This window comes from Oryx dammah, unplaced genomic scaffold (assembly GCF_014754425.2).
Source record: "Oryx dammah isolate SB20612 unplaced genomic scaffold, SCBI_Odam_1.1 HiC_scaffold_25, whole genome shotgun sequence".
Lineage (NCBI taxonomy): Eukaryota > Metazoa > Chordata > Mammalia > Artiodactyla > Bovidae > Oryx > Oryx dammah.
In genome coordinates this window covers 68,510,132-68,527,292 of record NW_024070209.1, presented here as the reverse complement: position 1 = coordinate 68,527,292, position 17,161 = coordinate 68,510,132, and the positions used below count along the sequence as shown (strand labels likewise).

The window sequence follows — 17,161 nt, the reverse complement described above, 5'->3', positions numbered from 1 at the left end:
GGATATGGAGGGAATAACAGTAATGTTATAAGTGGATTTTCAACTGTGCTTGAGGGCAGGAACCCCTAACCCCCAGGATGATCAAGGGTTAACTGTATATTTATCTACACTAAAATGAAAAAAGGAAAAATAAAATGCTGTAGAGGGCTTACTTTTTATGGAAAAAGAATGCATAATGTTAAAAATACACTCAAATAGTTTTTTTTTCCCCCCTAGCCAACTCTAAAACTTGATTAAAGAAAATTTAAGCCAAGGAAAACCAGGTTCTAAACTTATGGAATATCTTTAGACTATAGAGTATGCTCAGAGATTATGCCTGTCTGTTTTGAGAAGGCAGTGCTGATAATATAAATGGGGTTTTTGAAAAAAAGATGGTGGTAGCAGTGCCATGCCAGCACCCACAGGTTTATCGTTATAAACCTGCTAGACTCTCCATCTTTGTCTGAGAAATTCAGGTGATAAGACGAAATGTCCTCCAATGGAAAAAGTATGAAACAGGCAGGTTATATAGACTAATTCCAAATTACATGATCAGTTGCACTGTTATTTATCAGTCCATAAAATTAGAAATAAATATATGATGACCTCAAGACTATTAAGAAAACTGTTAAGAAAAATCTGGATATTGCTTTTTAAGAAAAATAGGGATATTGCTTTAAATATGAATAACATGTAGCATTGGCAATGAAATGGGGAGAAAAAGACTCACAAGACTTTGTGATTTTTATGAAAGAGAGAAGAACATTTAAGTTGAAGAGAATAGAAAAGATTGAAAAGCATTAGTGATGTATAAATGGAACATGAGAAGGCAAAGCACAAAGAATCATCATATCTTCAGAGGAGAGTTCTAAGAAGCTGACGATTCAGTCATTTTCCTTGCCTTTCTGGGATTTCTGAAACATATATAAAATATTAGAAAGTTTTATGACAGTTTCATGGGTCTTCCTATTGCTCTCTTTCCCCAAGGGAGCAACAGCTGTCTCACTTGGAATGGAGAACTACACTCAACCTGTCAGTGTGTTCAGTCCAGAACAACTGTGCAGACAATGCAGAATTCACATTTGAGGAAAGTACACAGCTGTAAAGAAAGTCTAAGAAGAGATTCTGAAGAACAGGTATTTCTCTGAGGAGAACATCAACTGTGTTTAACTAATACCCTCAGAGAGATTCAAGTACATATTGCAAACAGGCTGTTTAGTACAGTGGTTAAAAACATCAGCTTTGGAGCCCGACTGCTTGCATTTGAAATCTGGTTTTACCACATACTAGTTCTTTGAGTCTCAGTGTACCTTAGTTTCCTTATCCATAAAATCGGAATAATTTTACCTAATTTACATAGCTGTCTTGATAATTAAATGAATTAATTAATGAAAAATGCCTCAAAGAGTACTAGGCACATAGTAACCATTCAATCAACATTTTTATTAAAACTACTCCTGTATGTGTCATAGCTTATTATAGTTTTTGCTCTTTGTCTGTAAAAAATTGGCTTCTGTGATAAAGAACCAGTTGTAAATTTTGAAAATTAAAGAGTTGCTTGCTGAAATGATCAATTAGTAAGCCAGACAACACAGAAGAACAAATTAATGAGTCAAATGACCAAGCTAAAAGATTTTCCTTAAACAAATGATAGGAGATGAACATTATGAGAGGAAAAATCCAGAAGTTTTAACATCTAAGAGATGTTCCAAATAGAAAGTCTGAAGGAATGAAGAAGAGAAAAAAATATTTTCTTAAATAAGGGAAGGAATATTCCTAATTTTAAAGAAATTCATATTAGAAGAGTATCCTCACTGCTGAGCCGAATTAGTGAAAAAGTTGCATACCTATATTCATACTAGTAAAGTTTCACAAAAACCAGGGATACAGAGAAAGTCAATAAAGCTTTCAGAGGGGGAAAATTAGGTTATCTACAGAAATCAGATTGATATCAGACTTCTTATTAGCTATATCAAGTTACAGAAGACTAATGGGCAAAATAGCTTTGAAATTTTGAGGGGACAATTACTTGGAAGTCTCAAGTTCTGTTTTAAGCAAAACTAGCCTCCAAAATTGAGAACAACAACAAAAATTACATTTCAGATATGAAGATTCAAACATTTTTTGAGAGAAATTCCTTGAGGAGGACTACCAGAAGGATGTGGGATATAAGAAACAAATGATACGAGAAGCCAAGACAGGCTCACCGAGTCAAGTCTAAATATTCAGAAATATTTCTGTGACACGTAAGGAACAGGAGTAGTAATAATGATGGCAGCTTGGGGGAACTGTTGGATGATTTGTTCAAATCTTGGAAGAGGGACAAGAGGAAAGCATAATTCTTTGTTTAGGGGAAGACTGTTTATTAACTCAACGTTGACAGTTATTTAAATGTTTGTTAGAAATAGAAAAGTGAAGTTATCTAAATCTTTGTTAGAAAAGTAAAGTAAAACATGACCTTTAAAATAATAGAGTTTATAATTTCCAAGTTACTAGAAGAGGGGTGAGCAGTTCTGAATGGGAAATTTTTTGTTACATTTTTATGTTCCTTGACACAATATCCTTGGTATTATTGTAACTCAATCATAATAATGATAATAGTGATTACTTATTGAATACTTTGTGCTAAATAATCTTATTTATTTCTTACAATTCCTATCAGGTAAAATGCTATTGTGACATTATGCTTATTATTACATTTGGGATTGATGAGGGACAATGGCTTAAGGCTGACCAGCTGGTTTGTGGTGGCTCCCTGATTCTAACCCACACAGTTTCACTCCAGAGTTATACAAAGCCTACAGACTGCACTGCGGGTGTACGTGTCCTCAGGTGAAAGAGGAGAGACATGTAGGTGTCTATCAGGTGGCTCTCACTGACAATAAATACAGTGGGTGAGCAGCAGTTGAACACGTGTCAGCAAGACCTATGCTAAACTTATTTATATTTGTAGAATATAGTATTCTGGTTTGAACTTGCTTGTGCTTAGTCATTCAGTCATGTCCAAGTCTTTGAGACCCCATGGAATGGAGCCCACCAGGGTCCTCTGTCCATGGGGATTCTCCAGGCAAGAAAACTAGAGTTGGTTGCCATGCCTTCCTCCAGGGGATCTTCCCAACCCAGGTATCCCACATTGCAGGTGGATTCTTTACCATCTGAGACACCAGAGGAAGCCTAAGAATACTGGAGTTGGTAGCCTATCCCTTCTCTGACGGAACTGCCTGACCCAGGAATCAAACTGGGTTCTCCTGCATTGCAAGCAATTCTTTACCAGCTGAGCTACCAGGGAAGTCCCAGTTTGTACTTATTCAAACCAAATAATATGGTCAAAATCCTTCAAGCTAGGCTTTAGCAGTATGTGAACCAAGAACTTCTGAATATACAAGCTGGATTTAGACAAGATAGAGGAACTAGAGATCAAATGGCCAACATTCGTTGGATCATAAGAAAAGCAGGAGAATTCCAGGAAAACATCTACTTCTGCCTCATTGACTACAGTAATGCCTTTGACTGTGTGGATCACAACAAACTGTAGAAAATTCTTGAAGACACCACCATACCTGTCTCCTGAGAAACCTGTATGCAGGTCAAGAAGCAACAGTTGGAACCAGATGTGGAACAGGAGACTGGTTCCAAATTGGGAAAGGCATATGACAAGGCGTGTGTATGCTGTCCCTCTGCATATTTAAGTCCTGTGCAGAATGCATCATGTGAAATGTGGGGCTGGATGACTCACAAACTGAAATTAAGATTTCAGCTGGGAGAAATAGCTTCAACTTCATATATACAGATGGTGCCATTTAAGTAAAGAGGAACTTAAGGACCTCTTGATGAGGGTGAAAGAGGAGAGTGAAAAAGCTGGCTTAAAACTTAACATTCACAAAACTAAGATCATGACATCTGGCCCCATCACTTCATGGCAAATAGATGGGGAAACAATGGAAACAGTGACAGAGTTTATTTTCTTGGGCTCCAAAATCACTGCGGACAGTGACTTCAGCCATGAAATAACCAAAAAAAAAAGTCCAAATAAAGTCCTACAACTTTACTAAATAACCAAGTAAAGTTAAAAAAAAAAAAAAAAAAAAAAAAACTACAGTGTTTAAAATCATTGATTAAATGATGTAATGATAGTTCTGTATATTTTCAGGGTCCTATAGTATCTACCTAATGACAATAACTATTGTTTTAGTTGTGTTTGATTGCAAGAAACTACCACTCATCCCCTCTAGCCGAAATAAGAAAAGCATATTGTAAAGATACACATGGCAGTAAGGGAGATGGAATCTTGTGGATATTCAAGAGGTGAAACCAAAGACTGACCAGCCCTTGTGGAAAACTGCCTGTTGTTCTGGATCGCAGTCAGCTTTAGGGGCCTCAATAGCAGAAGTTGTTTAGGTCTCCACTACAGTGGGCCCCCTTTATTTTGCCCCGGGTACTACTGTCTCTATTATCTGCTTTTTTGTCCTCTGTCTTATATACCACCTTGTTTTCTCCATGGTCCCAGGTAAAATTTCTGACAGAAAACATTTGATTGGCCAGATAGTTACTGTGCATGGCCCGGGGTTTTCTTGCTTCATGGTCTGTCAGATAAGACTATTGATTATCTGCCTTAAGTCAGGTATATTTACCACAGTTCAGTACAGTTCAGTCACTCAGTTGTGTCCGACTCTTTGCAACCCCCTGGACTGCACCATGCCAGGCTTCCCTGTCCATCACCAACTCCCGGAGTTTACCCAAACTCAATGTCCATTGAGTCGGTGATGCCATCCAGCCATCTCATCCTCTGTCATCCGCTTCTCCTCCTGATTTCAATCTTTCCCAGCATCAGGGTCTTTTCCAATCAGTCAGCTCTTCGCAAGAGGTGGCCAAAGTATTGGAGTTTCAACTTCAACATCAGTCCTTCCAATGAATATTCAGGACTGATTTCCTTTAGATTGGGCTGGTTGGATCTCCTTGCAGTCCAAGGGACTCTCAAGAGTCTTCTCCAGCACTACACACAGTTCGAAAGTATAAATTCTTCAGTGCTCAGCTTTCTTTGTAGTCCAACTCTCACATCCATACATGACCACTGGAAAAACCATAGCCTTGACTAGATGGACCTTTGTTGGCAAAGTAATATCTCTGCTTTCTAATATGCTGTCTAAGTTGGTCATAACTTTCCTTCCAAGGAGTAAGCGTCTTTTAATTTCATGGCTGCAATCACCATCTGCAGTGATTTTGGAGCCCAAAAAACTAAAGTCTGACACTGTTTCCACTGTTTGCCAATTTATTTCTCATGAAGTGATGGGACCAGATGCCATGATCTTCGTTTTCTGAATGTTGAGTTTTAGGCCAGCTTTTTCACTCTCCTCTTTTCTTTCAAGAGGCTCTTTAGTTCCTCGCTTTCTGCCATCAGGGTGGTGTCATCAGCATATCTGAGGTTATTGATATTTCTCCTGGCAATCTTGATTCCAGCTTGTGCTTCTTCCAGCCCAGCGTTTCTCATGATGTGCTTTCCATATAAGTTAAATAAGCAGGGTGACAGTATACAGCCTTGATGTACTCCTTTCCTTACTTGGAATCAGTATGTTGTTCCATGTCCAGTTCTAATTGTTGCTTCCTGACCTGCATACAGATTTCTCAAGAGGCGGGTCAGGTGGTATGGTATTCCCTTTTCTTTCATAATTTTCCACAGTTTGTTGCTTCCTGACCTGCATACAGATTTCTCAAGAGGCAGGTCAGGTGCTCTGGTATTCCCATTTCTTTCATAATTTTCCACAGTTTGTTGTGATCCACATGGTCAAAGGCTTTGGCATTTACCACAGTAATTCTAGTCATTTCTGACCAAGGAGGGATTCCAGCTGGGAGAAACCTGGCTTGTCTAGGACTGCCTCTTCAGTAACAAGGTTGAATTTGCCTTAGAGAAAGGGAATGTAAGCAATGTGTTTAGTGGCCATTGCATTTTTTAAAAATAGAAGTCACACTGAAAATAGCAATGAGATTTAGAGATTGAGGAGTACAGAAAGGGAAATACTAAAGACTTTGTACACATGGCCTGAGAACAGATCCTTTGCTTAGTGCTTTTGTAAGCCTGATAACACATAGTAACTTGGTTAAAATTTCTGTTTAATTTGGGATTTGAACTTTGGATGAGTTACTAATAAATATTAGGGCAGTTTTTCTTTGTATTTCAATAGTTAGGTTTGGCTGGAAAAGAGGCTTTGGAGAATTTTGAAAATCTTAGAATTTAGCTAACTCCTTTAAGAATATCCTCTGGTGTATCTGTTATTTAATCCAAGGTCAGTGCTGAATTTAAGGTATGTCATGAGATGCTCATTATGAAAGTAATTTATAGTAAAACCCCAAAACTCTAAAATATATATTTTATATGTGGATATTGGTTAAAATTATATGTAAATACTTGTTAAATTGATTCTAGGTTGGGCTATGCAGGCTGCTGCCTATATCTTCATTCATAGGAAATGGAAGGATGACAAGAGCCATTTTGAAGACATGATTGATTATTTTTGTGATATCCGTGAACCACTTCAACTCCTCCTATTCCCTGAGGGGACTGATCTCACAGGTAAGGTGGCCTGGGCTTGGATCACAGGACTTCACAACATGAAAGGAAAGGAAAGTGAAAGTGAAGTCCGACTCTGCAAACCCATGGACTGTAGCCTACCAGGCTCCTCTGTCCATGGGATTTTCCAGGCAATAGTACTGGAGTGGATTGCCATTTCCTTCTCCAACGTGAAGGCACTCTGAAATCAGCTGTCTAGTGTAAACTTCTCAGTCCTCAGGCAACTGAACACTAGTGAGATTAATGGCCCATCCCTGGAGTCATTCAGTTAGTCAGTGGCACATCAGAACCCAGAACTCCTGATGTTCAGCCCATAGAATTTATAATTGGCAACTCCAAGAAATAGTGTTTTTATATATTAGTGTTATATACTAAATTATATACTTAGTATGTTTATGTAACTAATATATATGTTTATATTATATAACTAATTATATATTAATATGTTTGATTTTTATAGTTAAAATTCTAGTAGTAGTTAGGTCACAGAGGGTAATACTGAGCATAATATTGGCTGCATATTGTTTAACCTTGAAATTATATTGTAAGTTGTAAGTTTATTGATTCCCAGAGCTGAATTATCATTGGGAAATTTTAATGGGCAGACTGTCATATTTACATTTTTTAATATTTAGAATGTGTAATAGTTAAATTTGGGTATTGAAATCAGTTGTATTAGAGTATAGAACGTCATTTTCGGAAGTGATAGATTTATATTTGTGAATGCCAAAATGTACACCAAAGAGTGGCAGCTTTGGAAATTATTTAGTTATTAAAAGATAATTGGATAAAAGCTCATGGGTTGCTGTTACTTTGGTGTATCAGTATAAAAATGTTCATACATTAGATATTCAGAAGTTATAAGGTAGATATTTTAAACTTTTTTCACTCTATTTTTTCTCAAGTATCGTTTTTAAGTGATGAAGTTAACATCTATTTGAGTATTTTCAGGGTCCAGAATACTCATTATTCCATGATGTAATTGCATGTTTTTAAAGTTAAAACAGTATTTGCCAGATTGAGGAAACAGACTGATCTTAAAGCTTAAAAAAAAATTTAAACAGTATTTTACAAATAGTTTTGACTTGGGATATGATTTTTTTTTTCTAAGTAAGCTAGCAAATTACCTTTGGTGTGAAAAAATAGTTGTTAAAGGTGTTTTTTACCTTCCATGATTAACTTTAAACTTGGGTTTTTAAGCCCAAAGAGAATGTTACATGATCCTCCTTTAGGTTCTGAATCCAAATTGTTTGCACATTTTTAAATTAGTGCATTTAAATGTAACTTTAAATATATTCTATTTTCATATGTTATCATTTTTTATAAACCTTTTTTTTTTGCTTATGCAAGTAATATACACAATACTACACAAGTTAATTTGGAGAAATTTATACTTTTTGTACTTAATGTTATATTGTAATATCACACTTTGTTAGTCATGGTTCTTGAGAAAAATAGAACCACCTCTGTGTATGTGTGTAGAAAGAGAGGGAAAGAGAGAGAACGGGTGGGTCAAATTAGGAATTGGCTCACATGATTGTGGCGGGTGGTAAATTAAAAATAGATAGGGTATGTCCACAGGTGGAGACTAGGGGAGAGTTGCAGTTTGAGTCCAAAGGCAGTCTGCTGGCAGAACTCTTTTTTTGGTTTGAGGAGTGAAAGTGAAAGTTGCTGAGTCGTGTCTGACTCTTTGTGACCCCACAGACTATACATTTTCTCCAGGCTAGAATAAGTGAGTAGCTGTTCTCTCTAGGGGATCTTCCCAAACCAGGGATCAAACCCAGGTCTCCCATATTTCAGGCGGATTCTTTACCACCTGAGCCGCCCAAGAATACTGAAGTTGGTAGCCTTTCCCTCCTCCAGTGGATCTTCCCAACCCAGGAATTGAACTAGGGTCTCCTGCATTGCAGGCAGATTTTTTACCCAGCTGAGTTACCAGGGAAGCCCTTGTTTAAGGAGATTAGTCCTTTTCTCTTAAGGCCTTCAACTGATTGGATGAAGCCCACTCACATAATGCAAAGTCTATTGGTTTAAATATTAATCTCATAAAAAACACCTTCACAGACACAGCTCAAATAATGTTTGACCAATATCTGGGTACTTTGACCTAGCCGATTTGCCACACAAAATTAACCATCTCAGTTGGTATACTGTGATTTTGTGTTTTGTTTTCCTGATTTGGAAAGGAAAGCTTTTCTTGGTATTTAACAACTATATTACATGCAGTTCAACACTGTTGTATATTTAGTAGACTTCTTCATTTAATAAATATATGAGTGCCTAGAGCCTCATATACCAAAAAATCTCTACTTTCATGAAACTTACATTCTAAGAGGAAAGACAGATAAAAAAATAATAAAAATATGCCAGGTATTCATGCATGCCTTACAGGAAAAGCAAGATAAGGAGAGAGTAATAAAAGATGGGGGCATAGGGTGCTGTTTAAGTAAGGTTGGTTTGAGAGGGCCCCTTGAGTGATAGTTTCTCAGTCATGCCTGACTCTTTGCAACCTCATGGACTGTAGCCTGCTGGGCCCCTCTGTCCATGAAATTCTCCAGGCAAGATTACTGGAATGGGTTGTCATTTCCTTCTCCAGAAAAGACCCCTTAACTTTTCATTTAAGTAGAGACTAAATGAACAAAGGAGAAGATCATGCAGATGTCTGAGTAGAAGGCATTCTGGCGAGAAGGAAGAATCTGAGGTGGAACATGACTGGCTGGTTTGAGAACATCTGAGCAGCCAGTATCACTGGAGTGGCAGAGCATGCTGGTGTTAGAGTGTTAGAGGGAGCCAGCTAACGAGACAGGAGGCTGTGGTGAGAAAGTGAGATGCTAGTCCATTAGTCCTAATAATCACAGAGTCTGGGGGTAGGCAGATGAAGTGGGCAAGGAGGAGAAAATCTGCATCTCTGATCTGCGTCTGATTATTTCTGTCTTCCCACATCGTGCCCATGCTTTTAGAGCTACTTCCACCTGTATTCACATTCTACATCAGAGTTCAATTTTGGTCTTCAGATCCCCCAAGTCTGCGACCAGCTAGCTGCAAGAGAGAACTGAAGAGTAGTTACCTACTCATCTTTGTGGTGACTCTGGGATTCCCCATCCCATGTGAGATCCTGCCAGCTGTCTATAAAATACTCTTCTGTAGTCCCATGCCCAGAATACCCCCAGAAGGAGAGAGGAGCTTATTCCTTTTCTTGTTTAGGGCTTTTACTTTTGACCTGCTAGAGATCTGTTTAATCTTTTGACTCAGTTTACAGGAGTGTTCTTTTAGTGTTTTAGTGTTGTGGAATCCATCTATACTTTTTTGAGATTTTGAGAACTCCATGGTCTTAAATTTACTCCTCAGAAATTAGTATTTATTTTTATAGGTTTTTTTTTCCACCCCCTGGTGACTTGCAATGGTCTAAATTTCAGGGATGCAGCTGAGAATTGCAGGTTCTAACATCTGTTGTCATCAGAAAGTATTTCATGATCTCCACCAGCAGCTGAGGCCAAATTTCTAAACACTTTACTTTTTCCAAATATAATTGCTGAATAATGGGCTTGGTTCTTCTTGGAACTTATAAAGTTACCTCATGGAATGGAAAAAGTTTTTGCCAACAGTTGGAACATACACTTGACTCAGTAACTATATCCAGCCAAACCATGTTCAGATGTTTGTGCATGATATGCTAATCATGTGCCCATTCTGTCGTAGAGTGGTTTTAGTTAGTGGTATTAGGGTGCTGTGTGCCTGAGCAACGCAGATACTTCACTTTCCACTGAAGCCCTAAATTATTGCGTTAAAACAGTGTTGATCTATTTGGCAAATTGTTGATAATTTCTTCTGGATATCCAGATCCTTCTGTTTTATTACTATTTTAGTTTTATTTCATCTTTATATTCTAGCATTTCACTTTTTGATTATGTTATGAAAATTTTAGTTATTAGTGTTTTATTTATATTTCAGTTTTCATTGTGTATTGACTATTTTATAAAAATCTCTTAAAGAATTTTAAGGATTTGAATATGTTATAAAACATCTTTAATACCTTATTATAAGAATTTTCAAAACTCCAGTAAGTAGGTAACTCTAGGATTATTGTTAGGGATTTAATAAAGTATTTCTGTCATTTGATTCAGCATGTTAGATTGAATAATTACAGAAAAATTAATTGCCATTTTTATAAAAAATTCCGCACCATTTCCTTTCTTTACTTACCGTTCTTTATTTTATGGCTTCTACTGTCGTTTTGTTTAGAAAATAGCATGACTCGAAGTAATGAATTTGCTGAAAAGAATGGACTTCAGAAATACAAATATGTCTTACATCCAAGAACTACAGGCTTTACTTTTGTAGTTGACCGTCTAAGAAAAGGTAAGCACTCGTCTCAAAATGCCCTTTTTTTATGTAAGTGGCAAAAATTGGTGAACTTCCCATATAGCTCTTTGAACTTACAAAGCACTTTTTTATACTTTATTTCAAGAAATAAGAATAGTACTATATTTTTATACTGACTTGACTCCATGCAGTAAAATGTTTTAAAACAATCAAAAGCTTTTTTTTCTCCTTTTTTGGAATAGAAAATAATAAAATAATACGTACAGTTAGACTATCATTCCATTTTTAAATGTTTCTTAAAAGTCGTAAAACTGTCTTGAGAGTATCTTATCACCTATAGTTATTTATAGCTTTAAAAATATTTTTATATTCATTATTCCACTAAGTGCAACAAATGATTCTGGTTGGTAGAAAGGAAGTACTGCTACCTCCATCTTATTGTTAAATAGAAGTGGCATCCAAGGTGGTTAGTAAATTTCCATAGACCATGGATAGAACCTCATCCCTACTCTGTGGCTCGTACTACCCTCTACCCCTCATGTCTTCTAGAACCATGTCTATCGAAGGGCATCTAGAGATGAGTTTGATTCCATTGACCATGTCACACTCATTTAAATGTTTACATTTTGATATTTTTATGGGGAAAAAAAAACTGTACATTTTGTTCTAGCTGCATATTTAAGTATTTATATCTTCATACACACATGTACATACAAATAATAGACACATATGGATATATATGAAAAAGGAACTATCCAGAATCACCCTAATTGGCATCACTGTTGTTCCTTTAGGGTTTAATGTACTTTAAGATGTGGCTTAGACAGTTAAGCGTCTGTCTACAATGCGGGAGACCCTGGTTCAATCCCTGGGTTGGGAAGACCCCCCTGGAGAAGGAAATGGCAATCCACTCCAGTACTACTGCGTGGAAAATCCCATGGACAGAGGAGCCTGGTAGGCTACATGTGGTCCATGGGGTCACAAAGAGTCAGACACGACTGAGCGACTTCACTTCAAGATGTAATGTATAACCTCATTTAGTGAACCCTGTCAAAAGAAGTATCTTTACAACTAAGTACTCACGAGTTAGAAGAAATGTATAAAAAGTCCAAAATCACATTGGTATAGTAAACTAAAGATGTTGTCCCTATTAGTTTGGCTTGCTTTTGGAATTCAGTGGTTATAACTAAAATGAAATGGAAACATGGGCTTGATGGTCATATACATACAATATGACCATCACCCATAGTAACTCACGGAGAACACAGTTCTTTATGCCCATGGAATAGGACAGGGAGCCCCAAGACATTAAAGCAATGATCCTGCTATTTTTTTTTCTTCTCCAAAACATGGCACCACTTACTGTGGCATTCAGTTTAGGCTCACCCTTCTCATTCCATAATGTTTTTTATTTTCTAATTGTCTGCTATTTTATAGTATTTAATGATTACTTTTAAAGTATTTCTGACATCATGGAACATTCTGTTGGAACACATCTTTTGCTAATAAAGATCTTTTTAATTGTAGGCAGGATAATGGAGAAATTATTTTACAGTGGATAAGGCTATATCTGTAGAACTATCTGTTCTGAAATCTGGAAAATATTTTAGTAGCAAACTGATTTATAACTTTGGGGAACATGTATTACCTAGTCATCACTCAGAGTACTAGTTAACAACCACAGTATATAATTTTTCCTGCCCAAACTGGCAACTGATCTTCCCCCTTCAATGTACCAGTCAAAAAAAAAAAAGGTAATACAGATGGCTCCATTTGCTTCAGTTAGAAAATGTTGATGAGTCTCTTTACTTCAGTTAGAAAAGTAGAATGGGTCCTATATACTATGATAATAGTAGAAATAAGAAATGTGATGGCTATAATTATAATAGTACTCTAACTAGAACAGTAGCTAACATTTATTGAACATTTACTAAGGACCAGGCAGTATGCTAAGTGCTTTGTATGCATAAAGTCAGTTAACCCTCACAACAACCAATATTTAACTTGTAGAGCAGAAATTTGGCACCCCACTCCAGTACTGTTGCCTGGAAAATCCCATGGACGGAGGAGCCTGGGGGGCTGCAGTCCATGGGGTCGCTATGAGTCGGACACGACTGAGCGACTTCACTTTCACTTTTTACTTTCCTGCATTGGAGAAGGAAATGGCAACCCACTCCAGTGTTCTTGCCTGGAGAATCCCAGGGATGGGGGAGCCTGGTGGGCTGCCGTCCCTGGGGTCGCACAGAGTCGGATACGACTGAAGAAACTTAGCAGCAGCAGCAGAGCAGAAATTGAGGCAAAGAATCAGTTCAGAGTTACTGGCATATAGTTTGTCTGACTGAATAGGCTGTGCTCCTTCTACTGTAATATGATGCCTCTTGTATTTATAGTGTGATTTCAGTTAAAGCACCTTTGTAATAATGGTGAGCTGGCTGGTTTCTTCAAGGAAAGTATTTAAAAGAAAAAAGAGGCTAAATGGCCAGATAATGGAGGGATGGTAGTCACAAGTTGAAGTGGTTATGATGCTACCTGAGATGACTAGGGGAGCAGGCACAGTCTGGTGGGTGTGAGGAGGTGTCAAGTGAACAGAAAGATAATAGGTTTCATCAAGAATCAGAGGTAAAATGGTTCTTAGACCACCATCTAGTCAGAGTGTCCTTTTAGGAAAGCAGTCTAATACTCAAAAAGGGCCCAACACAACTGTCCTATCTTTTTGAGATATGCTTTTAGTAGTCAATTAAGTGAAAAAGCAGCTTGCGTTAAACAAATGACCATCATAAATAAATACTGCAGTGGAAGCCCAGGGACCACATATTAAAACCAATTACTGAAGAAATCTATGAAGACAAGATGGCAGAGTAGAAGGACTCAAACCTACCTCCTCTCACTAAAACACCAAAATCACAACTGCTGAATAACCATCAACAAAAGAGACTCAAACCTACCAAAAAAGATACTCTACCCACAAAGAGAAAGCAGAAGCCACAGAGAGATGGTCAGAGGAGCACCTTCATGATATGACGAAATCCCATCCCTCTGAGTGGGCGACCCACAAACTAGAAAACAATTACATCACAGAGGTTCTCGAACAGGAGTGAGAACTGAGAGCCCTATGTCAGACTCCCCAGCCTGCAGGTCTGGCATCAGGAGAAGGAGCCCTCAGAGTAATTTGGCTTTGAAGGCCAGTGGAGCTTGAGTAGAGGGGCTCCACAGGACTGGGGGAAACAGATTCCACTCTAGGAGGACACAAACAAGGTTTCATGTGCACAGGGACCAAGGGCAGAGCAATGACTCCATAAGAACGTGGGCCAGACCTACCTGTGGGTCTTGGAGGGCCTCCTGAGGGAGACAGAGGTAGTCTGTGGCTCACTCTGGGGACAAGGACACTGATGGTTGACACCCAGGGGATTCTCTTCAGTGTGAGCTTTCCTGGAGGTTGCACCAGGAGCTTGCCCCACCCAACAGCCTGCAGGTTCCAGTGATGGAACACTTTAGGCCAAACAACCAACAGGGTGAGAACACAGCCCCACCAATCATGGGACAGGCTGCCTAAAGTTGTCCTGAGCCAACAGCTGTCTATAAACACACCCTTTGACACAGCCCTGCCCTCCAGAGGGATGGAACCCAGCTCTACTCACCAGGAAGCATGCACAAGCCTCATTGGGCCAGCCTTACTTACTGGGGGACAGAAACCAGAACCAAGAAGAATTATAATCCTGCAGCCTAAGCAACAGAGACCATGAACATAGAAAGTTAGGCAAAATGAGATGGCAGAAAAATATGTTCCAGAGAAAGGAATGAGATAAAGCTCCAGAAGAACAGGGAAGCAAACTAGAGATAGGTAATGTATGTGACAAAGAATTCAGAATTTGATGGTAAAGATGATCTAAGATCTCAGAAAAGAATGGAGGCACAGACCCAAAGGATACAAAAATGTTTAATAAAGAGGAAGCTCTAAAGAACAAACCGATGAACAATACCTTAATTGAAAAAGTACACTGGACAGAATCAATATCAGAATCAACGAGGCAGAAGAATGAGTGAGCTGGAAGACAGATTGGTGGAAACCTCTGCTGCAGTACAGAATAAAGAATAAAAGAATGAAAAGAAATGAGGATAGTATCAGTGACCTCTGGGACAACATTAAACACACCTTGCATTCCAGGGGTCCCAGAAGAGAGAAAGGGCCTGAGAAAATATTTGAAGAGATACTAACTGAAAACTTCCCTAACCTAGGAAAGGAAACAGTCACCTGAGTTGAGAAGTACAGAGAGTCCCATACAGGAGAAACCTAAGGATGAACACACCAAGACAAACACTAATCAAATTGACCAAAATTAAAGACAAAGAGGAAATATTAAAAGCAACAAGGCAAAAGCAACAAATCGCATAAAGGGAACTCCCATAAGGTTATCAGGTGATTGTTGAGCAGAAACTCTGAAGGCCAGAAAGGAGTGGCATGATATATTAAAGTGATGGAAGGGCAAAAGCTACAACCAAGAATACTATAACCCGGAAGACTCTTATTCAGGTTCAAAATAAGAGAAAGATCAAAAGCTTTACAGACTGGCAAAATCTGAGAATTCAGCACCACCAAAACAGCTTCGCAGCAAATGCTAAAGGAACTTCTCTAAATGGAAAAGAAAAGGCCACAACTACAAATAAAATTACGAATGAGAAAACTTTGCCAGTAAAGGCAAACATACAGTAAAGCTAGGAAGTCATCCACTCACAAATGTAGTATCAAAATGAGCAACTCTGACAAGAGGAAATTACAAATGAAAGATGTTGGAAATGCATTTGAATTAAGAGTCCAGCAACTTAATTTGTGTGTCTACACACACACACACACACACACACACACACACACATGTATAGACTGCTATATCAAATCCTCAAGGCAACAGCAAACCAAAATTCTACAGTAGACACACACACACAATAAGCAACACAAACAAAACACTAAAGATAGCCGTCAAATCACGAGAGGAAAACAAAACAGGAAGGGAAGAAAACCCCCAGAAAAGCAAAAAAAACACACCCCAAACAAATAACAGGATGGCAATAAGAACATAAATATTGATAATTATTTTAAATGTAAATGGATTAAGTGCTTCAACCAAAAGACAGACTGGGTGAATTGACACAAAAATCAAACCTGTATATATGCTGTCCACAAGAGACCCACATATACAGACTGAAAGTAAAGGAATGGAAAAGGTATTCCATGCAAATGGCCTTCAAAAGAAAGCTGGAGCAGTAGTACTCATGTTAGAAAAAATAGACATTAAAAAAGACTACTACAAGACACAAAGTAGGATAGTACATAATAATCGAGTGATCGAGAAGATAAAACAACCATTAATATATATGCACCCAACATAAGAGCACCTCAATATATAAGGCAAAGACTAACAGCCATAAAAGGAGAAACTGACACAGTAATAGTGGGGGACTTCAACACCACACTTCGATCAGTGGACAGAGTCATCTAGAAAGAAAATCAATCAGGAAACATTGGCCTTAAATGGCAAATTAGATCAGAGTTAATCGATACAAATTAACTTACTTACAAAATAGAAATAAAACTCAAGACTCTGAAAACAAACTTACGGTTACCAAAGGGCAAATGTGGGAGGAGGGATAAATTATGAGTTTGGCAGTAATATCTACATCCTGCTGTATATAAAATAGGTAATCAACAAGGACCTAATGTATAGCATAGGGGACCCTACTGAGTAATCTGTAACAACCTATACAGGAGAAGAATGGATATATGTATAACTAAATTATTTTGCTGTACACCTGAAGTTAAACACAACATTGTAAATCAACTTTAATAAGAAACAAAAATTAAAAGAACAATTATCATGAGGTAGCATATTAAAAAGCAGAGATATTACTTTGCCAACAAAGGTCCGTCTAGTCAAAGCTATGGTTTTTCCAGTGGTCATATATAGATGTGAGAGTCGGACTGTGAAGAAAGATGAGCGCTGAAGAATTGATGCTTTTGAACTGTGGTGTTGGAGAAGACTCTTGAGAGTCCCTTGGACTGCAAGGAGATCCAACCAGTCCATTCTAAAGAAGATCAGTCCTGGGTGTTCATTGGAAAGACTGATGCTAAAGCTGAAACTCTAGTACTTTGGCCACCTCATGTGAAGAGTTGACTCATTGTGAAAGACTCTGATGCTGGGAGGGACTGGGGGCAGGAGGAGAAGGGACAACAGAGAATGAGATGGCTGGATGGCATCACCGACTTGATGGACGTGAGTCTGAGTGAACTCCAGGAGTTGG

The 17,161-nt window shown here is 38.1% G+C and overlaps 1 protein-coding gene across 2 annotated transcripts in view; it reads left to right on the top strand.

Moving 5' to 3' along the window:
• Positions 1–17,161, top strand: part of LCLAT1 (lysocardiolipin acyltransferase 1) — a 193,072-nt gene that overhangs the window by 102,359 nt on the left and 73,552 nt on the right. For both annotated transcript variants that reach the window (XM_040224147.1, XM_040224146.1), the window contains 2 exons: positions 6,401–6,547; positions 10,787–10,903. In XM_040224147.1, the coding sequence (XP_040080081.1) occupies positions 6,401–6,547; positions 10,787–10,903 (264 nt within the window). The remainder of the gene's footprint in view (positions 1–6,400; positions 6,548–10,786; positions 10,904–17,161) is intronic.